The sequence below is a fragment of the Tursiops truncatus genome, chromosome 14 (genome assembly GCF_011762595.2).
Source record: "Tursiops truncatus isolate mTurTru1 chromosome 14, mTurTru1.mat.Y, whole genome shotgun sequence".
Classification (NCBI taxonomy): Eukaryota; Metazoa; Chordata; class Mammalia; order Artiodactyla; family Delphinidae; genus Tursiops; species Tursiops truncatus.
Window position 1 is genome coordinate 57,987,493 of NC_047047.1, and position 23,262 is coordinate 58,010,754.

Sequence of the window (23,262 nt, forward strand, 5' to 3'; positions counted from 1 at the left end):
AATTTTTATTTGTTGAAAACAAAATGAAAAAAAAATTTTTTTAATTGAATAAAGAAACTGTATGTAGTATATAGTACAGAAACCATTTAAATTAGCACAAAGTGCTCCCACCAGGGACTCAACTACCCCAGAATATGCGGGACACTATCCTTCTACAGAAGTAGGATGGTTCATCTGTTCCGTCCATGCTAAGTAAAATTTTGGCCACATTTTTATAAAGTAACTGCTTTTTACCTTTTCTTTTACTTTATAGATATGATGCCAGCAAAGGGATGGAAAGTTTAGAGGATACTTTTGTCTCTCAAGCCAATGCCCTGCAAAGAAAAGGTCGAGCAGGTCGTGTTGCATCTGGGGTCTGCTTCCATTTATTCACCAGCCATCACTTCAGTCACCAGCTTCTAAAGCAGCAGCTACCAGAAATACAAAGAGTGCCATTGGAACAGCTCTGTCTAAGGTACATCTTGATCCTTGTGTTCTGCTTCCGAAATGTCCCAACGTTTCTCACCCTAAGTTCCATGTTTTCTTTTACTTAGTAGAAGATGTTTTGCTAGGCGTGGACTTGGATGAACTCATTCATTTGCAAAGAAAGAGCTCTTCAGTGTTGCCTTTACCATTCCTTTTAACTTTCTACACATAAAGATCTCTTGCATTGCAGAGGATGGCCCTAAAATAGAGCTTAAGAATACATTTATAAGTCAGGAAAGTAATCTAACTTATCAAGAAATTTCTGCTAGGGCAACACCAATATTAAATCATCGCAGGGGGAAATCTACACCCTCATTATCAGTTAGAACAAAGTGAACAAAAGCAATTTGAAAACGCCATTATTTACCTGATGAACAAACAAGAACAAATATCATAAAATAGAATTTAACAAATGAATGATTAAACTCAGTGTTAGTGAAGCTGGAGAACCTTTGGTTCAGCCTTTCTGAAACTTTGCGTAGCGTATATAAGAACTCTAAAACTAGGGGCTTCCCTGGTGGCGCAGTAGTTGAGAGTCCGCCTGCCGATGCAGGGCACACGTGTTCGTGCCCCGGTCCAGGAGGATCCCACATGCCGCGGAGCGGCTGGGCCCGTGAGCCATGGCCGCTGAGGCTGCGCATCCGGAGCCTGTGCTCCGCAACGGGAGAGGCCACAACAGTGAGAGGCCCGCGTACCGCAAAAAAATAAATAAAATAAAACTATCCATGCTCTTTGACCGAGTCATTATTTTGAGGGAGTATGCCCATAAAATGTTTACCCAAAGGGAAAAAAGTTACTTGTAGAAAGATGTTACAGCTCTTCTTTTATCCAATAGGTGTATTTTGAGAGCCTTCCATTACATTAGTAAAAATGTAAAGGAATTATAAGTGAAATAAATAAACTTTATATATGTTAGATTTTTCTCTTTCGAAAATTGCCTAAATTCATAATTTAAAACAGCTTCTCAAGAGCTGTCACAAGGCAGGACACAATGCAGGTTAATTTTATAAACAATTATTATGCAATTTCAGATGTGGGAAAGAGAGTAGGTGGATCATTTGAATTTTATTTCATGATTTGAACCCACTGTTACAGAAAAAAGCATTTTGGAAGTTTATAGAGAGAAATATATTTTGAATCTCAGTAAATTTCAGAATCTGAAAGTGTTTCTGTAACTTATTGCTAGGAGAAGTAAAAGACATAAGAGATTTTTTTTTAACTTATTTAAACTGGCATGGTTTGGTTTATGAAAGCATATGTTTGGGAAATTATAAATTATTTTCATTCACAGAAGAAGCTTACCTCTTTGTGTCATCCCACCAGAAATAAAAATGACAAATTGTTTTGTTTTGTTTTTTCAGAATTAAAATTTTAGAGATGTTTAGCACTCATAATCTCCAATCTGTGTTCTCTCGGCTTATTGAACCCCCGCACACTGATTCTCTCCGTGCCTCAAAAATACGATTACGAGACTTGGGAGCATTAACTCCAGATGAAAAACTGACCCCTCTAGGGTATCACTTGGCTTCTCTGCCCGTAGATGTGAGAATCGGAAAACTAATGCTGTTTGGGTCTATCTTCCGCTGTTTGGATCCTGCTCTCACCATTGCTGCGAGTCTAGCTTTTAAGTCTCCTTTTGTAAGTAAACAGCATCCATCTGAACTGGAGTCTGTAAGTCTCTAAGGGGACCATGGGGGCTTCAGGGTTATGTGAGCCCCTAATACTTTTCCTGTGAGTATATTATATGTGAATCTTTCAGGCACAATGTCTCTTAACTTTTATTGGATCCTCAAAGAAATCCATGCCCCAAATGAAGATTAAGAACTAGAGAGCCAGCTTATTTAAGTCATCTAAATGTGCTTTTTATGGATCTGCTTTACTTGCTCATTATAGGAAAACCAGAAAAGCAAGCAAGCAAAAAGTGCCCCTGCCTGATTTTAAAAAACAATAAATATATTGGAGTACTTTTTTCAGCAGCTTTGTTGAAATATAATTCACCCATGTGAAGTGTACAGTAGTTTTTAGTATTGTGCAGTCATCACCCTAGTCAGTTTTAGAACATTTTTAATCACTTCATAAAAAAAAAACCTCTTAGGGGCAGGACAGGAATAAAGATGCAGACGTAGAGAATGGACTTGAGGACACGGGGAGGGGGAGGGGTAAACTGGGACGAAGTGAGAGAGTGGCATGGACATATACACACTACCAAATGTAAAATAGATAGCTAGTGGGAAGCAGCCACATAGCACAGGGAGATCAGCTCGGTGCTTTGTGTCCACCTAGAGGGATGGGATAGGGAGGGTGGGAGGGAGACGCAAGAGGGAGGAGATATGGGAATATATGTATATGTATAGCTGATTCACTTGGTTATACAGCCGAAACTAACACACCATTGTAAAGCAATTATACTCCAGTAAAGATGTGAAAAAAACAACAAAAAAAACCCACCTCTTAGCTGTCACTCTCCTGTTTCCCTCCAACCCCCCATCCACTCCATTCATAGATAACCACCAATCTCCTTGCTGTGTTCATAGATTTGCCTCTTCTGGACATTTCATATTAATGAAACAATGTAATATATAGTGTTTTGTGATCGGCTTCTTCACTTAGCATAATGCTTTTAAGAGTCATCTATGTTATAGCATGTATCAGTGCTTCATTCCTTTTATGACCAAATAATATTCCTTTGTATGGGTATACCACATTTCGTTTATCCATTCAGCACTTGAAGGACATTTGGGATTGTTTCCACCTTTGGCTATAAACATTCATGTACAAGTTTTTATGTGAACATATCTTTTCATTTGTCTTGGGTGTATACCTAGGAGTGAAATTATTGGGTCAAATACTATTTAACTTTTTGAGGAACTTCCAGACTCTTCCAGAGTAGTGGCATTTTACATTCTACCAGCATTTTATCAGGATTATAATTTTTCCACATCCTTACTAACACTTGTTATTATCTGACTTTATTATAGCTGTTCTAGGTGGTGTGACTTTGTGGTTTTTGATCTGTATTTCTCTAATGGCTAATGATATTAAACATCTTTTCAGTTTCTTATTGTCCATTTGTATATCTGTCAAGAAATGTCTTTTTATTATTTGTCCTTTTATTATTGAGTTATAAGAGTTCTTTATATATTCTGGATATAAGTTCCTTAACAGATACATGATTTGCAAATATTTTCTCCTATACTATGGGTTGCCTTTTTCACTTTCTTGATCTGTTCTTTGAAATACAAAAGTTTTTATTTTTATGAATTCCAATTTATCTAGTTTTTTTGTTGCTCGAGCTTTTGTTGTTGTCATGGTTAAGAATCCATTGCCAAATCCAAAGTCTTGAAAATTTATCCTTATGTTTTTTCCTATAAGTTTTATAGTTTTAGCTCTTACATTATGGTCTTTGGTCCATTTTGAGTTAGTTTTTGAATATAATGTGAAGTGAGAATCCAGCTTCATTCTTTTGCGTGTGACTGTACTGTTGTCCCATCACCATTTGTTGAAAAGACTATTCTTTCCCCACTGAATGGTGTTAGCATTCTTGTCAGTAATCAACTGACCATAAACACATGGGTTTATTCCTGGATTCTCAGTTCTGTTCCATTGAGTTATATGTCTGTCCTTAGGCCAGTTCCATGCTGTCTTGATTCAAAATACAAAACTCTAGTTTTGTAGTAAGTTTTGAAATCGGGAAGTGTGAGTCCTCCAACTTTGTTCTTTTTATTAGTGTCTTGAGGATTTTTACATTCATAAGAGTTATTGGTCTGTAGTATTCTTTTCTTGTGATGTCTTTATCTGGCTTTGGTATCAGAGTAATACTGGCCACATAATGATTTGGGAAGTGTTCCCTCCTCCTTTATTTTTCTGAAGATTTTGTGAGAATTAATGTTAAGTCTTCTTTAAATGCTTGGTAGAAATCAGCAGTGAAGCCACTTGGTCTTTTCTTTGTGGGTAGTTTTTTTTTTATAATTAATTCAACCTCTCCACTTCTTATAGGTCTATTCGGATTATCTGTTTCTTTTTGAGTCAGTTTTGATCATTTGCTTTTTCTAGGAATTTGTCCATTTCATCTAAATTACCTAATTTATTAATATATAAACATAGTATTTTATAGTCCTTTTTATTTCTGAGAGCCTGTTAATAACATCCCCTTTCATTTCTGATTCTAATAATTTGAACCTTCTCTCTCTTTTTCTTGATCAATTTAGCTAAAGGTTTGTCAGTTTTGTTGATCTTTTCAGAGAACCAGCTTTTCGTTGGTTTTCCCTACTGTTTTTCTGTTCTCTATTTTATTAATTTCTGCTCTTTGTTTCTTTCCTTCTGTTTGTTTCAGTTTTAGTTTGTTCTTCATTTTCCAGTGTCTTAAGGTGGAAGTTTATTGATTTGAGATCTTTCTTCTTTTTTAGTATAGACATATACAGCTATAAATTTTCTTCTATGGACTGCTTTAGCTGCATCCTGTAAGTTTTGGTATGTTTTGTCTTCATTTTCATTCATTTCAAGTATTTTCCTTTTTTTTTTTTTTTTTTTTTTTTGGTGCATTGGGTTTTCGTTGCTACGTGCGGGCTTTTTCTAGCGGCGGCGAGCAGGGGCTACTCTTCACTGCGGTGCGTGGGCTTCTCACTGCAGTGGCCTCTCTTGCTGTGGAGCACGGGCTCTAGGCATGCAGGCTTCAGTAGTTGTGGCGCATTTCAAGTATTTTCTGATTTCCCTCTCTAGTTTTTCTATGACTTATTGGTTATTTAGGCATGTGTTGTTTAATGTCCACATATCTATGAGTTTCCCAGTTTTTCCCTTTTACTGACTTCTAATTTCATTCTGTTGTGGTCAAAGAACATACTTTGTATTATTTTAGTCCTTTAAAACTTACTAAGCTTTGTTTTATGGCTAAGTATATGCTCAGTCCTGGAAAGTATTCCATGTAGACTTGAAAATGAATATTCAGCTGTCATTGGGTAGAGTGTCACTCTTCCTTTATTTTCACCATGGCTTATCTCAGATAGATAGGGGAATAGATGTAATAATTTTCTTCAGTTTTAATGTTATACTTCATGGAATTATAAACTCACAGATCTGCAAAAAGATCTTAGTTTCAGCCCCCTCATTTAACAACAGATGACAAAACCAAGCTACAGATGTAGCTTGCTCAGAGACATACAGTCAGTATTATTGTGAACAAGACCTCCATTGCCTATTTCTCAACTCATCTAAATAACCTCTCACTGTCTGTTTTCTTTTATTGGAATGCAGAAATTGTTCATTAGAAATATTGATGTCATCCTTAGCCAAAACTGAACACCTGTCCTTTGCTGGGAACTATAAACATAGTTAATTCCCAAATGTAATCCTTTTCCCACTAGTCTTCCTAAAAAGGAAGAAAATTTATTTTCAAATAGAAAATAAAATTTTATTATTGTTGTGTTAGCTATAAAGGTGTCCAAATATATGAAAATTAGAGAGAAGCACCGTAGTTGGTTTAGAATGACTTTCAGTGTGATACAGCTTGGGCCTCAGTGTAACTTGCTCTTGCTGGTGTCTTTAGTACATGTGTATGTTGCAGCAAGAGAAGGCAGTGAAAATTAAGTTCTCAGCTGATTTTACTAATTTGTAGGGAAAAGGAGGACCTGTAAACATTATTTTTAAAAGGAAAAAAACATGAATTATGGGTATAGAAATAGGGGAGACTTAAGTATAGAAGATGAATAAGAATCTGTAAAATAAAGATACCACAGAGTTAACAGAATCTTAGATTTTAGATGTAGCTTTTAGAATGAGTGGCTCTTTGATGACATCTTGCCACTAGGAAGTAAAAGACCCAGTAGAGGTTATTTTGGGTGGGCAGATGGACTCACAAGGACAAGTAGGACTGTTAGCTTTGCACTTAGCCACCATAATTACTTTTAACCAGCCACCCACTGTGTACCCTGTTCCACACATAATACTTCCCGAGGCACCTGGCTTCAGCAGTAGGAAAGTGCCATTTGGAACCCTGGGTAAAATGTGTCCTTCAAACCTGGTTTTCCTCATTTAGGTATCTCCCTGGGATAAAAAAGAGGAAGCTAACCAGAAAAAGCTAGAATTTGCATTTGCAAACAGTGATTATCTGGCCCTTCTACGAGCATATAAGGTAAGCATACAACCTAATAGCTGAGATTTATTACCAGAGTTGGCACTAAAGACAGTAACATTTTGATTTTCTCCAAAATTTAGGGATGGCAGCTAAGTACGAAAGAAGGTATGCGTGCAAGTTATAATTACTGCAGACAAAACTTCTTGTCAGGAAGAGTTCTTCAGGTAAGTTGCTTCTGTGCAAATTTGTTTTCATTCATTTTCTATTGTAGTAGCGCACCAGAGGGTGTTGCAACTTTATCTTGCTTGTCCTGCCTTGACATTGAAAATGTTATTTTTGGAATATGCTTGGCTTTACCACCTGGGTAAAACAGACTCCTGAACTATGACATCTGGCCTTTTGTGCTGAACCTTTCAACTGATCTGTTCTTCCTCTTTTCAGTGAATCTGTGTTTAACTTCTGTGGAGGCTAGGGGAATATAGGCACTCTGAAGATTTCTGCTTACTGGAAGTCAGTTTTTTCCATAGTTATACCAAACATTCTTAACCCAGATCCATAAGCCCCTGAAATCGTATGCAAAGTCATGCCCTTATACATAACGTGCATTATTCTGGAGAAAGGGATCATAGCTTCATCAGATCCTCAAAGCGGTCTATGACCATCGCCAAACCCCTTACCCTCTCCCTAAAACCAAAGACTGAATACTGAACCAGATTTTCTTTGTTAATTCTTCTGTCCATCAGAGGCTACTATGTCAATAACAAGTACACAAGAAAGAGAAAGAAAGGTTTATTATCTTCTGTGTAATAACAGGCAGGGCTCTGTCTTCTGTTGTAATAGTATTTTAGGCCGCCTTCCAAAGTGGCATGAAAAGCCAGAATAGGGCTTCCCTGGTGGCGCAGTGGTTGAGAGTCTGCCTGCCGATGCAGGGGACCACGGGTTCGTGCCCCGGTCTGGGAAGATCCCACGTGCCACAGAGCGGCTGGGACCGTGAGCCATGGCTGCTGAGCCTGCGCGTCCGGAGCCTGTGCTCCGCAGCAGTAGAGGCCACAACAGTGAGAGGCCCCCATACCGCAAAAAAAAAAAAAGCCAGAATAATAACGGTGCATTATCTTTACAAAGCATCTATTTCACTCAAAGATTTTGAGGCTCGGGAGGGAGAAGGAATTAATTTCTATATTAGAAGATGTCTTGGAATAGAACACAAAATTAATGTTCGTAGTACTTACCACTACCTGACAGCTAGTTATCTCTCTACCCCATAAGCTCCATCAGAGACGAGATTTTTTTTCTTTTTTTTTCTTTTTTTTTTGCGGTACACGGGCCTCTCACTGTTGTGGCCTCTCCCGTTGCGGAGCACAGGCTCCGGACGCGCAGGCTCAGCGGCCATGGCTCACGGGCCCAGCCGCTCCGCGGCATGCGGGATCTTCCTGGACCGGGGCACGAACCCGTGTCCCCTGCATCGGCAGGTGGACTCTCAACCACTGCACCACCAGGGAAGCCCCAGAGCCGAGATTTTATGTTTTGTTCAATACTGTATCCCCAGTGCCTAGAACAGTACTTAGCACATAGTTGATGCTCAGTAAAATTCATTGAATGCATGGATGAATGGTTATTTAAAATGAAGTAAGAGACCTCAAAACCATCCCAGTATTTGCCTTTATTCTTCTCTGCCTTTAGGTGTACTGCAGTGAGGCGTTTTGAGAAGACAAAGGCTGTAGCTTTATTCTAAGTACAACAAAAGCAATGATTTTCAATCCTGGCTACAGATTAGATTCACCCGAGGGAGCTTAAAAAAAAAAAAGTAAAAATACCCAAATTCCACTCCAGGCCAATTACATCTGGATCTCCAGGGGTGGAGCCTGAGCATGTTTATTTTCCTTGTTGTTGAGTTCACCAAGGGATTCTAATATGCTGCCAGGGTTGAGAAGCACTGGTCTAAAGAGTATTTTATATGTAAGGTGCAGTAATATTTTCTTGAGTCATTAAGAGTTTTAAGTATAAAATAATATTTCTTTTAAATTACATTTTTTACTAAATTTATTCTTTTTCTTTAGGATGTGTGTAGATTTTGCTGTTATCTATGAGGGCCATCAAACAGCTACCTCTGGACTTCACTAAAGTCCAGCTTAGATTGTATTGTAGAATGTTTTGTGTTTCTTTTTTTAATCGACTTTTTTTTTTATAATTTATTTATTTTTGGCTGCATTGGGTCTTCATTGCTGCATGCAGGCTTTTCTCTAGTTGCGGTGAGCGGGGGCTACTCTTCATTGCAGTGCACAGGCTTCTCATTGCGGTGGCTTCTCTTGTTGCGGAGCATGGGCTCTAGGTGCCCGGGCTCAATAGTCGTGGCCCGTGGACTCTAGAGCGCAGGCTCAGTAGTTGTGGCGCATGGGCTTAATGGCTCCACAGCATGTGTATCTTCCCAGACCAGGGCTCGAACCTGTGTCCCCTGCATTGGCAGGCGTATTCTTAACCACTGCGCCACCAGGGAAGTCCTAGAATTAGTTTTATTAAGATATTAAAACCTTGTCATGAAATAGAACTCTGGTATATTTAACTCCTAGTTATATTTTGCCATGTTATACATCTGTGATTGACAGTCCAAGAAAATACTTAAATTGTCATCAGATACAGGGTAGCATTGCTTAGCTTTCCATTCCTTTGATTGTCATTATCTGCTTCTCTATTGTCTGATACACAGCTCATATTTGAACAGATGCCAGAGGTTTGTGCTTTTCATTCTCACACTTGTGCTCAGATGCAGAAAGGGGTTTCTAAATCTAAACCGCTTAATAGTATTCCTATTCGTAGGGAAAACGTGAGCCAGCCAAGTTCACAAAGTAAGAGAAAGAGGGAAGGTTCTGAGGTGGGTGTTCTGCATCTTTTAAGAGAGAACACTAACCACTCTAGGCTCGGGTAAGGCACTAAGAGGACCTGAGCAGAAAGGAAGTAGGAAAAACCAGACAGTGTCACAGCACCTTGAGCTAGAGTTCCACAAAGTAAACTACGTTTTTGGCTGTCCTAAGAATTGCGAGGAAAATCAGACCTACCCAAAATCCAATTAATGGTTTGGTTTTTTTTTTAACGTAATCTAGAATTAAATGATCTTTGGGTTTTCTGAAATTTGTGAATTTCTGTGTAATGGTTTTACACTGCTGGTTTGTATGAGTGAAAACTGCCCTTTTGTGAATGAACAGACAAGATAATCTTCACACCTGTTTGGTAAACCCACATGAGTCTCATTACTATACGCTGAACTAATCGTTTTTGTAGTCATTCTTACCTTTGATATGTTGATGCCCCTGCTTAAAGATTTTTTCCATTTCTTTCAGGAAATGGCCAGCCTCAAACGACAGTTCACGGAACTGTTATCGGATATAGGCTTTGTGAAAGAGGGACTCAGAGCAAGGGAAATTGAGAAAAGGGCCCAAGGAGGAGGAGATGGTATCTTGGATGCCACAGGAGAAGAGGTAAAGAATGTGTAGTTAGTTCTTACTTCTCTTTGATGATCACACTCATAGTCTGTTACCTCAGGAACACTTGTAGGCCTTGTTCACTTAAGCCCTATGAGCAGTGGGTTAGTGGCATTCTTGATTTTCTTTCCACAAATGTCAGCTAACGCTCAGAAAAATGAGAGTTTTTTTGTTGATTGTTGCTTCTGTTTTTTTTTAATTTCACATTGGTTCTTGGTGGGTCCATCGGAGGTAGAACGGACTTTCCAATAATGTCTTCTTAATCAGACCAGCCTTTTTCAAACCCAGGATAGTTTTGTATGTAATAAGTATCAGAAGAACAATTCAAGATGAAACCTGATGCCACTCTGTTCTAAGTACAGTTAGTACTTTCTGGAAATTGTGAACATCTCATGAACCAGAATCTTTCTCTCGACCGATCCTTAGGAACACTGGCTTTGTAACTGCTCTGCAGAGATCTAGAAAGTAATTGTGGACTTCTTGGAAGGGTACTGTGTGAATGTGGTCCAGTAGACTTTTTTTTTTTACTTAGAAATAATTTTTCTAGCAAAGTGATAGAAATGAGATGCTTTTTAGAAATCAAGAGAAATATAATAATTTCCAGGGATAGACAGAAATAGACACATTACTTAAAAGATTAATGCTGTATTTCTCATAGGCTAACTCAAATGCTGAGAACCCCAAGCTGATATCAGCAATGCTGTGTGCTGCTCTATATCCAAATGTAGTGCAGGTAAGGAAACATTTTTCCTGGGTCCTCCCACTTCCTGTTTGATTTTAGCCAAGGGTTGTAAGTTAAGACATGCACATTAATCATCTTAAAGACACACACACACACACACAGCCTTTTAAACGTAGTATATATTTCCAGTTCTTCAGTTCCCCAAATGTGTTGATACATCATTCAAGAACACATTTATTGTATAAAATAAGGTGCCTTTTTAATCCTTCTGACATTATGACATTCCAGAAATTAAAATGGACATAAATGTCACTGTGAGCCAGTCTGTGCATAACTAACCTATGTTAGGTAGAAATTTGATTCTACTACAATTTCCCTTATGCCCTCTACTCTGGACTAAAATTAGATAAGAACAAGTCAGTACCTTGTCACGGGACCGCCTATGATCCCCCTCTTCTGGAAACCCTACCTGAATGTACTGTCAGACTTTTACCTGAGATTTGGTTATCCAGTCCTTGTCAAACTTAGAATGTGAAGTTGTCAGAGTACTGAAGCATTTCTCACTTAACTTTTTGATAACTGTTCAGTTGATGTCTGCTGATTCATTTATGGCTTATTTTTGCTTAGTGCTTGCATGCTTTTCAAATCATTTGAAATTTACTTAAAAAAAAATCATGTGGAGAAAAGCTGTGGAGACACTTAAAAAATCAGGGGTGAGGGGGATGAATAAGCAGAGCACAGAAGATGTTTAGGGCAGTAAAAATACTCTGCATGGTACCATAATGATAGATAACATGTCATACTTGCCCAAACCCACGGAATGTACAACAACAAAAGTAAACCCTAATGTAAACTATGGACTTTGGGTGAGGATGTGACAGTGAGGTGCTGTATAGCCACTGAGAAGTATGTTTTAGGAAAATATTTATAGAAAATGATCCTATATTAGTTTTAATACATATATATTTATTTCTATATATAAATATAACAGAAAACTAAAATGATATATGTCAAACATTAATGTTATTTCTTAATCATGGGATTACAGGAGTTATTATAGGTTATTACAAGATATTGAATATTGTTCCCTGTGTTATATAGTAGTAATGTTATTTTCTACAGTAAATATGGAGGTGTGTGTGTGCACATAAGCTTTTCATTTTTTTTGGTGAAACAATCTGTTTTTCACTATTTTGAAAAATTCATTTGGAAATGTTGGATTGGTATTGGAATTGTCAGCAGATTCCTGGTCCAGTGTTGCCAGCTGAATCTCTTTCCCTGATAATCAGGGCAGACCTGAAACATCAATGTGGTTTCTCCCCCACGTGGCTGGTGTGTGGTATAGTCACCCAGAACTACATTTACATCCACACCTCCTCATGGTTCAAAAAAAGAAAAAGAAAGCATGCTTGTACTGCTTCCAAAAGGAAACAGAGAGGGAAGCAGCAACAAGGGCATTCAAACAAGACTTTTTTTGTCAAGGGATACATCCTACAATGGAAATACGTATTTTATATATATATATATATATTTTTAAATACCTGTTGTTTAGGTGAAAAGCCCAGAAGGGAAATTTCAGAAGACCAGTACCGGAGCTGTCAGAATGCAACCGAAATCAGAGGAATTGAAGTTTGTCACCAAGAACGATGGATATGTACACATTCACCCTTCATCAGTGAACTACCAGGTCAGGATGGCTGGGTATACTTAACAGTCAGGTTCCACATCCACAGATTCAACCAATGCGAATTGTGTAGTACTGTAGTATTTAGTATTGAAAAAATCTGAGTGTAAGTGGACCCATGCAGTTCAAAGCCTTGTTGTTCAAGGGTCAAATGCATTTACACATGGCAGGTCCTGGGGTGAGAAACAGTCCCTTCACTTCAGCCAAACCTTGTTCCATCACTCACTGTCTTTAGCAGCATCACTGACTTGGGGAAAGTTGAATAAGCACAAATGTACTGGAAATTGAACTATTAAGCCTGCTTTCAGATATAAAATTGTTTCTTTGCGGTGGTGATTTAAGAGGTCATGATGTAATTCTCTCACTCCATCTGTGCCTTAAGAGGCCATGACCTGTGCTTGTCGATCCAACATCCTCAGCTCTCCTTCTTCCTTCAGCCAATTGCTGGGAGGCTTCTGCTCCCACCACTCCACTAAATTCATCCGAAGTCATGAATAACCTCCTAGTTGTCAAATATAGGGAACAAATTCCCTGGCTCTCATCATACTTGACTCATGAAGTATTTGATATTGCTGACTTCCCTACCTCTTGACAATCTTTGATGCTTTTTGCTTCTGAAATATCACTTTCTTCTCTCTCGCTGATCATCCCCCTCTAGCCCCTTTACCAGATTCTCTTCCCTTACTCTGAAATCGTGGTTCTGTCCTTGTTCTCTTATGACAGTGCACATAATCTTCCTGAACCACCAGGGCACAACATCGTGGTTCTAACTGCCACCTACATGCTGACACAGACCCCAAATCTCTCTCTCTCGTCCTGGGCTTTTTTTTCTGAGCTGTCTTGCTAGAAATCACCACCTGGATGCCTTCTAGTCACCTCAAACTCAAAAGCTAAAAAATCAAACTCATTATCTCTGAATTCACTCCTCTGTGTTCCCTGTCTTGGTGAAATGGGACCATCCAAATCAGAACCCTGGAGTCATGGACCCTGCTTTTCTCCTGATGCCAGTCTAATTGGTCACCAGGTCCCAACACTTCCTTTTGACATGTCTCAGATTTTCCTTCTCTTGTCCCTGCTGCCATTTCCTCAGTTCAAACCCCAAATATCTGTCTCTTGCCTGAAGTACTAATCTTACTTCTGGTGCTTTCTCTCTCCAACCTTTCATACTACTGCTGCCAGAATCATCTTTACAAAACACACATTTGATTATGTCATACCCTTGCTTAACTCTTCATAGATGGAGTCTACTGTAAACTCTCCTACGACCCTTCACATCTAGCCCCTTCTTAGCCCATGTCCCCTGCCCCAACCCACTCCTGTCATTCTTTATGCTCCAGTGATACCAGACTACCAACAGTGTCCCCCGGTGTCATGACACAGGACACACTGTCCTCTATGCCTGGAGTGGCGTTCTAATTCCCCAGCAGGCTCCTACTTATCCTCTAGGCTCCCATCATATATCCCTTTCCCAGTGTCCGTCTCCTAGTTGCTCCTTATTTCTGTTCCGTCACTGTATAGTGTGCATTTTTCCACTGTTGTGCTTATCACATTATTTTATAGCTTATGGTATGTCTCATTCATGGACATGTAAAATTCCTGAAGACAGGAATTGAATTTTATTTATCTCTGCCTTCTTGATGTCTAGCACGGTGCCTAGCCAGCATAGCTGAAAGCAGATGTTCAATAAAGCTTCATCTCGATAAAGAGATGAAGGAGGAAAAGAGAAAAGGAGAATGCAGGAAGAGAGTTTGAAGTGTTAGGGCTGGTCAACTTGTAAAACTACTGAGTAAAGTGTCAGCAAAGAATGAAAAGAAGTGTTAAGCTCAGAAGAGTCTGAGAACCAGGAAGTCATCTGCCCTCTTGGCTGCATGTGTACTTGGGAACCGGGGGCCCAAGTTACCTCCACTCGTCCTCTCCTGCGTTTACCATGACATTTCTTCAGTGAATCCAAGTCATTCATGCATCCACTCAGTATCTGCTAGCACCTCCTCTGTGCCAGGCATTGTTGCAGGCCATGGAGGACAGCGGATGAGCTAGGGAGACAAGGTCTCTGCCCTCAGGGAACTTACATTCTAATGGGGAAGACAGGCAAGAAATAAGTAAACAAATAATCTCAGGTTAATGACAAATGTTATGAAGGAAAATAAAACCGTAAGAGATCGAGAGTGACAGAGAGGGGCTTTTTTTTTTTTTTTAAACTATAGTTGATTTACGATATTGTGTTAGTTTCAGGTATATAGCATCAGATTCGTTTCCACTATAGGTTATTACGAGATATTGCATATAGTTCCCTGTGCTATCCAGTAATCCTTGTTATGTATCTTTTATATACCGTGGTGGGTATCTATCGGTATTAATCCCCTACTCCTAATTTATCCCTCCACCTCCCAAGAGGGGCTACTTTACGTAGAGTGACCAGGGAAGAACTCTCAGGAGAAAACAATTGAGCAGATCCTAAATGAAGTAAAGGGCAAGTCATGCAGGTATCTAAAGAGAGGACATTCCAAGCTGAGGAAATAAGTGCAAAGACCATGAGATGGGAGCATATTTGGTGTGTTCCAGGAAATGCAAGAAGGCAGCCAGTGCAAATGGAGGGGATGGTTAGGGGTGGAAGTGGTAGATGAGTTGGGACAAGTGGGCAGGGATCAGGTCGTGTAGGATCCACAGAAGGATCTGAGATTTTATCCTTGGGAAATCTCTGGAGGGTTCTGAGCCCTAACTGGTTTCTAAAAGATCACTGTGGCCTCTGTATGGAAAAGAAACTGTGAAGGTGCAAAAGGGCAGGTACATAGGAAGCCACTGCAGTGGTCTGTATGAGATGACAGTTTGCATGAGGTGGTAGCTGTAGAAGTGGTGAGAATATGTCAGTTCATCATGTATTTTGAAAACAGAGCTGACAGGACTTAGTGATGATATAGATGGAGTGAGGGAGAGAGAGCAATCAAGGATGGCTCCTAAATTGGGAGCTTGAGCAACTGGGTGCAAACTGGGTGAATGGGAGTATCATTTAACGAGATAGTGAACACCACAAGGAGGGGAAAATTGAGAATTCCTTTTGAACACAACAAATCTGAGATGCCTGTTAGATGTCCGAGTACAGACATCAAGTAGGCAGTTGCACATACAAGGCTGGAGCTCAGGGGAACCTACAGGCTGAAGGTAATTTTGGGAGTCATTGGACAGGTGATGATTAAATCCCTGGGACTGGTGGAGTTCCCCTTATGTTGCCAATGACGTAACTGTCATATGTTTCAGGTCAGACACTTTGACAGCCCCTACCTGCTGTACCATGAGAAGATCAAAACTAGTCGGGTGTTCATCCGAGACTGCAGCATGGTGTCTGTGTACCCGCTGGTCTTGTTCGGAGGAGGACAAGTGAATGTGCAGCTCCACAGGGGAGAGTTCATTGTCTCCTTGGATGATGGCTGGATCCGTTTTGCAGCAGCTTCACATCAGGTAAGGGATAACGAGTCTGTCGCATGAGACTCAGGCCATGAGGGGCTCTGATAATAGGAAGTATAGAGCATTTCTTCAGGGAACAAGGACCACAGAGCTGAGTAAGAGTGAATGATGGGTCTGCAGGGGACACTAAGCAAGACTGAGGCTGAAGTGAGGCCGGGGGGGGGGGAGCCTTAGTAAGAGTTCAGGAAGCACACTAGGAGGGGAAGCCCAGGACAGCTGGTGTGAAAGGCTTCGGACAGAAGCTGTGAGGGAGGTGTTGGCACTTCCTGATTGTTATACAAATACAAGTTCAAAGAAAATCAAAATATAGATGAGCAGAACTAAGTAAAAATCACCCTGATTCCACAACCACCATTAAAAAATGTCTCAATTATTCACTATATGGAGTCTCTAGAAAACGTTTAAGGGGGAGTATATTTAAGATATAAAAATTTTTAATATTTGCATCTCTTAGAAATCTTCTGTTGCAGGAGGCAGAAACACCAACTCAAACATTACAGTTAATTCCCTTTAAAGTCTGAAGCGGCACAGTCCAGGAGAAATATATGTGCCACATACCTAATAATTTTTCTAGTAGCCACATTAAAAAAAAGTAAATAGGTGAAATTAGTTTTAATATTTTATATAGCAGAAAACATCTAAAAAGTTTTAATTTCAACATGTAATCAATATAAACAATTGAGCTTTTTATACTCTTTTTTCATACTAAGTCTTCAGAACCTGGTGTGTAGTTTATACTCACAGCGCATCTCGATTCGGATCAGGCACGTTTCATGTGGTCAGGAGATTAGCCACATGGGACAGTACAGGTCAAGAGGGCCAGGCAGTGTTGGTTTGATTCAGCTGCTTAACAACAAAAGCCTGTCTGGCCCTGTGGTAGCAGGACGGCTGTAGTGGCTCCTGGGTCACGTCCGTGCAGCATATACTGTCCAAAAGGGAAGACAGAACGCTTCTTTCCTAAAAGTTCCAGCAAACCTCCTCTCCTAAACCAACTCCTGTGGCTGAAGAATGTCATGGACTCTAAGGCCTGGACCACCTGAACCATTCACTCTGGCAGGGCACATGGCGTGAGCCTGCGTGATGCAGACAGAGTCCACCCTGCAGGGTTGCCAGACAGCGGAGCAGCAGCCGAACAGATGCTGGCAAGACACGCACAGTGGCACTGCGTCAGCACAGGCAAACCGCCGTAAAACATGGAGGCTGTCTCCCAACCCTGTCCCCACCAACAAAAGCAGACAAATTCCAAAGTTAAAGAGATTTTTTTGGTTTAACATCTGCCATTTTTAATTCTCCATTTTCCTTCTTCTCCTCTCGGAGCAAATTGTAAAAGTCGACCAAGCTTTAATATGGAGAACACTATATAAAAGCCATATTTCCCGATTTAATCTTTTCTTTAAATGAGATGTGAGAGAGGAGGCTTTTTAAAATGGACCCCACTTAGTATATTACAGAGCTGACATTGAGTGTATGTTCCTATAATTGCATCAAGAAATTTTAGAAGCAGTTTTAGAAAAAAATGTTTAGTTCCCCCACCATGGAATTAAAATAGCAGAAATCTAGAATAATGATAATCATAACTGGAGAATTTCCTTTAATAACCTTTCCTCCCCTGTTGGTCGAAGCACTGCTTACATTGCAACTTTCATTTTAGGTGGCTGAATTAGTAAAGGAACTTCGCTGCGAACTTGACCAGCTTCTCCAGGATAAGATAAAAAACCCAAGCATAGATCTGTGTACCTGTCCTCGAGGGTCACGGATCATCAGCATGATTGTGAAACTTGTCACCACACAATAAAGACCAGGCTCGGGAGAGTGCTTGCTACTCACCTGCTTGCTCAGCTGGGAAATGATGGCAGCACCTCTACCTCGAGCTGCAGCTCCGCGATGGGGCTGCCCTGGTGAAGGAGCCCAGGGCAGGCACTGCCAAGTCAGCTGAGGCGACGCACACCTTTAGGGAAATTTTCCACACTAAGTATTTCTAACCAAGCAGTGGGCATTCCCAGCACAATTTGGAGTGTCGGTGTGAGTTCGAAAACCAACTTGCCTGTATTTTTCTCTCTGACTGCCCTGGAATGAATGAAATTCATCTGATTAACAGGAAAGTGAATATTTAATACAATTCTGTTTTAATCTATGTATTATTTTTCTCCTGCTTTTTACTGGGGTGAGATAAGGGCATGAGGAGAAATATCAATTGTTTTTTTTCTGTCATAAAGGCTCAACTGAAAGAAGTCAGAACAGAGAAGGAAAAAAAATCATGTGAGCAAGAAAAATTAAAATTTCATTTCGGCTATAGGCCATTACATAAACTTCATTCGTGAGGGATTTTTACTCATTAAAGTTCAGCTTAAAAAAACCAAACTTAATGAACACTTATTTGTTATCAGAATGTGAGCTGGTTTTATCCATAACACACTTCTTTTCTTTTTTTAAATAAATTTATTTATTTATTTTTGGCTGAGTTGGGTCTTCGTTGCTGTGCACAGGCTTTCTCTAGTTGCGGCGAGCAGGGGCTACTCTTCGTTGTGGTTCGCGGGCTTCTCATTGCAGTGACTTCTCTTATTGCAGAGCACGGGCTCTAGGCACGTGGGCTTCAGTAGTTGTGGCACGTGGGCTCAGTCGTTGTGGCTCGCGGGCTCTAGAGCGCAGGATCAGTCTTTGTGGCACACGGGCTTAGTTGCTCCACAGCATGTGGGATGCTCCCGGACCAGGGCTCGAACCCGTGTCCCCTACATTGGCAGGCGGATTCTCATCCACTGCACCAGCAGGGAAACCCCATACTTATTCTTTTTTTTTTTTTTTTGCGGTACGCAGGCCTTTCACTGTTGTGGCCTCTCCCGTTGCGGAGCACGGGCTCCGGACGCACAGGCTCAGTGGCCATGGCTCATGGGCCCAGCCGCTCCACGGCATGTGGGATCCTCCCAGACTGGGGCACGAACCTACGTCCCCTGCATCCGCAGGCAGACTCTCAACCACTGCGCCACCAGGGAAGCCCCCACACTTATTCTTAAAAGCAGAACAGTCTGGGTGTTTTCATTCTCTTGTAGGTTTTCTATTTAGGAATCTTATGAACTCACCTGGATCTAATGGCCACATTTCACATTACCCGAAGGAAAATTTTAATGGTATTCTCACAACAGAGTTGGCATGGTTAAGGTAGAAAAGGTTGCCATACTAGTGTCAGATTTACAGCCATAAAAATACCTTCCATGGGACTGTTATTTTCAACCCCCATTTAGGGTAATGGGGCACTAGCATTCTGAAAAAAAAAAGTATATATATATTTATACTTTCCCTGGACATTTTTCAGTGTGACCAAGAAGAATCCCAAAAAGCTGAGTGGAAAAAGTATTCCTATATTTCGGTAGTCCTCAGGTAGAGAGTTACTACAGGTTTCCCACTATACATGGAATTCACACTAACTCAACAAAACCACCTCAGTGAAGGATGTTCACTTTTCAAGGTATTTAAGTTCTCAGGAAACCACTGAAACTGTCCAAAACAGTCATTTTGAAGTGTGTTTAAGCTTCGGTGCACTTAAAGAGCTTAGGCTCTAAGCAGTGTTTTTAAAAGGCATTAATTCGGGCTTCCCTGGTGGCGCAGTGGTTGGGAGTCCGCCTGCCGATGCAGGGGACACGGGTTCGTGCCCCGGTCTGGGAAGATCCCACATGCCGCGCGGCGGCTGGGCCCGTGGGCCATGGCCGCTGGGACTGCGCGTCTGGGGCCTGTGCTCCGCAACGGGAGAGGCCACGGCAGTGAGAGGCCCGCGTACCACAAAAAAAAAAAGAAAAAAAAAGGCATTAATTCATAAAATCACTTTAAATAACATACATATGCATAGCACCCACAGTATACAAGTTCTGACTTGCTATTGAAACAGGCTCACATTACAAAACCGATTAGGCTTGGGACGTTTAGGAGAAATGAAAGAGAAAACTGCACTAACCCTCTAAACAAGTTTTTTTCAAACCAGTTTTGACTGTTGGCGCTATAGCAGAGCTCATGCTGCCCTAACTAGAGCCATCTGCCCACGTGGACCTGCAGGTTTGAATGCAAGTTTGCAGCAGAGCATGCAGCTGCAAGGTAGTTAATAACAAAACTTTCCATTCAGAGTGCTGAGGAACTGCTCTCTCAGGGAAGCCGTGCTGGGCTGGTTACTTTCCGCCACACACAAATGCACAAATCCATAGCAGCACTATTTACAGTAGCCAAGGCACAGAAACAACCTAAATATCCATCCACAGATTGAATGGATAAAGGAGATGTGATGTATATAGACACAATGGAACATTGCTCAGCCATAAACAAGAATGAAATAATGCCATTAGCAACAACATGGATGGACCTAGACATTATCATACCAAGTGAAGTAAGCCAGACAGAAAGACAAATATCATAGGCTATTACTTATGTGTGTAATCTAAAAGAGTGATTCAAATGAACTCATTTACAAAACAAACAGACTCACAGACATGGAAAACATAGTTATCAAGAGGCTAGCCAGGTCGGGTGGGGTGGGCGTGGGGAGGAGGGATAAATTAGGAGTTTGGGATTAACATGTACACACTACTATATATAAAATAGGTTAACAACGACCTACTGTACAGCACAGGGAACTATATTCAATATCTTGTAATAACCTATAATGGAAAAGAATCTAAAAAAGTATATATATGTATAACTGAATCACTTTGCTGTACACTTGAAGCTAACACAACATTGTAAACTAACTGTAATTCAACCAAAAAAACAAAAAATGCACAAACCCTATCATTCTGTAGATGTGCCAGAATGTGAAAAATGTTGGAAAGCCTTGACTGAAGGAATTCATAAGGAAATCCTCACCCCCAAACTAATTTTAAGTCATCACTAAAATTATGAAATAAGAAATGAAACAGGATTATCTCTTTTTGATTAAAGTCAGAATACAGTAGTATTTCAAGGTGAAACTGGATTTCTAAGCCCCAACAAGATGGTCAGAATTTAATGTTAATTTTATGGAGAACCCTGTAACTGTTTTCTTAAATATCTGTTTTACTGGAATCTAGTTAGGGAACAATATTAATGAAATACTCGCTACAAAATTAGTCTGCACTGCCGTTTTGCAGTACATGTAATTGGGAAGTTCTCAGGAAATGAGACTATCTCAACACTTACAGAGGGGGTGAGATTGATAAAACAATAGCTTTGTCTTCTTCCTCAAGTTCCATATCTGAATGTTACCATTCAAACTCTCTGACAAGTAATGAACTTTGGCCTTTAAACTGCTCGGATAATAGAATGGGGAGGATAAAAGTATATCAAAGCATGCAGCCTGTGGATCTATAGGCGTGATCATTGTTTTTTCTTTCTAGGCAATGGTCTGAATATGTCCCTTAGAGGTTATCATAAAATAAGATCTTGTGAAAGTGAGATAGGCTGGGGCCTGGGACCCTTTGCTGCAGTGCTTGCACCTGGACAAACATCTCCTCAAGCAACAAAATAAAAAACAACTATAAGGGACTAAAAATAACTGTGTGCATGAGCAGTTGGGGCAAATTATGATCAACAAGATACAAGAAGACAAAAATCCCAACAAAAGCAGGGTGTCAGGAGCAAAAGCAGGGTAGTGCACATGCCCCCTGCACACGGCACCACCAAGGGGGTGAGCAGACCACCTAAGCCACCCCTGACCCGACCCCTGGACCCGCGCCCCTACCCTCAGCCCCACGTAAGGGACCAGCTTGCACCCCTCAGGGAGTGAGCAAGGGGAGCCCCAATAAAGCCTTGCTTGAATTTCTTGTCTGGCCTCTTGTCAATTTCTACTGATTAAGGAGGCCAAGAACCCTGGTTGGTAACATAGGGACAGAAAAGACTGAAAAAAGAGAAAGAGAGATTGCTGTTTCAACCCACTCCCTGTGGGTATCTATTCAGGCACCAACCTGTAAACTTCCAGAAAGGGCCAGTGAAGGTGGCAGCACCCTGTCCACTGCCCACCGGGGTGATCAAGCCTGGAAACCAGCCAGCTGTATGTTGTCTGTGGGACTCTGACCCACAGATGGGACTCACCCACGCATACACCAGTATATAGAAATCTGCCTTTTCAGCCTGTTCCCAATGGGACTTCTCTTGGTGGCAGGAAAATAAAGGAGAGAATATTGGGACAATCGGACTTCCAGACCCTACGTGATATGAAGTTTGAAATCTATTACTCCCAGAAGTCTCCCATCAGGGAGAGACTGCTGGACCGAGATCTGCAAAGTGCGAGGCGAGCCTGTCACAGCTCTGCTTGTCACCTGCCAGCATGAGCTGTTACCTGCCAGAGGGAGCAGGTCTCACAAGCTGAGAGGAGTGATGCTGTAGCTGCCCGATGTCCACTCTCTCAGGATAGGAAAGAAGAGAGGACAGAGAGAGGAGAAGTAGAGAGATTTCAGGAGAGGGAAAGGGACAAAGGGGAGGGGAAAGTGGTGAGGGAAAAAGGACTAGGGGAGGGGAAAGCGTTTCCTGAATGAGGGCACTGAGGCCCTCAGGGGCCAGGAAGGCAGACCTACCAAACGTGGTGACGCTGAAGCAAGAGGTTCAGGCAGCTTTGTAAATTCAGCACCTGCGGAACATCCACATGGACAACGGGTGCTCTCGCAGCTGGGACAGGTCTGGCCTTAGCAGCTATGGGCTTTGTGGGCATGTACATGCAGGGGCTGGGCTAGGTCAGGGTCTGAGCTGCCTCCACAGCTCCCATAGCGGGCCCAGGTGCGTGACTACTGCAATCCTAGGACCGGCTTCAGTGGATTTGTGCTGGTAGCCTTGTGAAAACAAAGCCTGAGAGGCACCAGGGCCAACCGCCAGCATACAGTGGACGTGGGGCCAAGGGCAATGCCAACAACAGTGTACTTTGTGAGCCCACACAACGGGTTGTGAAAGGTGACACAACAGAGTACAGCCACAGGTGAACAGCTCCAGCAGAGGCATACTCAGTGGCTCCTGGGAGTGCTCCAATCCCACCTACCTTGCACCACAGATTAGAAACTCAGCTCAGAATAGACCTGGCAGCTCCTACTCCATCAACTAGGGAGCAGACCCTGCTCCTGACAGGGCAGTGACAACCACAGAGCAAGGAGGAAGGCCTGCTCAATATCCAGTGCAGGCTCTGGTCACCACGACATCATTCACACCTCCTATCAAGGGGATAACGGCCAGTATACAATGAAGGAAGAAGCGACAGCCACCCATACTAAAAACAGCCCTCGCACCACTAAATATTAAACCCACACAGGCTACACAGGAACATTCCCACATAAAAATAGCCCTCCAAGACCACAGTAGATAATTGTTTCCCCTAAACTCATAGAGCAAGAGAAATATAAGTAAAATGAAGAAGGAAGAGGAACCACTCCCAATTAAAAGATCAAGAGATTTCCCCTGAAAGAATAAAACAGACCTCTTC

General features: G+C 41.3%; 1 protein-coding gene across 8 annotated transcripts in view; it reads left to right on the forward strand.

Annotated features, from left to right (window-relative positions):
• DHX57 (DExH-box helicase 57) overlaps positions 1-18,300 on the forward strand; it is a 107,698-nt gene extending 89,398 nt beyond the window's left edge. For all 8 annotated transcript variants that reach the window (XM_033838696.2, XM_019942778.3, XM_019942780.3 and 5 more), the window contains 9 exons: positions 254-454; positions 1,827-2,103; positions 6,497-6,592; positions 6,676-6,759; positions 9,871-10,008; positions 10,670-10,744; positions 12,246-12,380; positions 15,633-15,833; positions 17,491-18,300. In XM_033838696.2, the coding sequence (XP_033694587.1) occupies positions 254-454; positions 1,827-2,103; positions 6,497-6,592; positions 6,676-6,759; positions 9,871-10,008; positions 10,670-10,744; positions 12,246-12,380; positions 15,633-15,833; positions 17,491-17,634 (1,351 nt within the window). In that variant the 3' untranslated portion in view covers positions 17,635-18,300. The remainder of the gene's footprint in view (positions 1-253; positions 455-1,826; positions 2,104-6,496; positions 6,593-6,675; positions 6,760-9,870; positions 10,009-10,669; positions 10,745-12,245; positions 12,381-15,632; positions 15,834-17,490) is intronic.
• Positions 18,301-23,262: the final 4,962 nt, after the last annotated feature.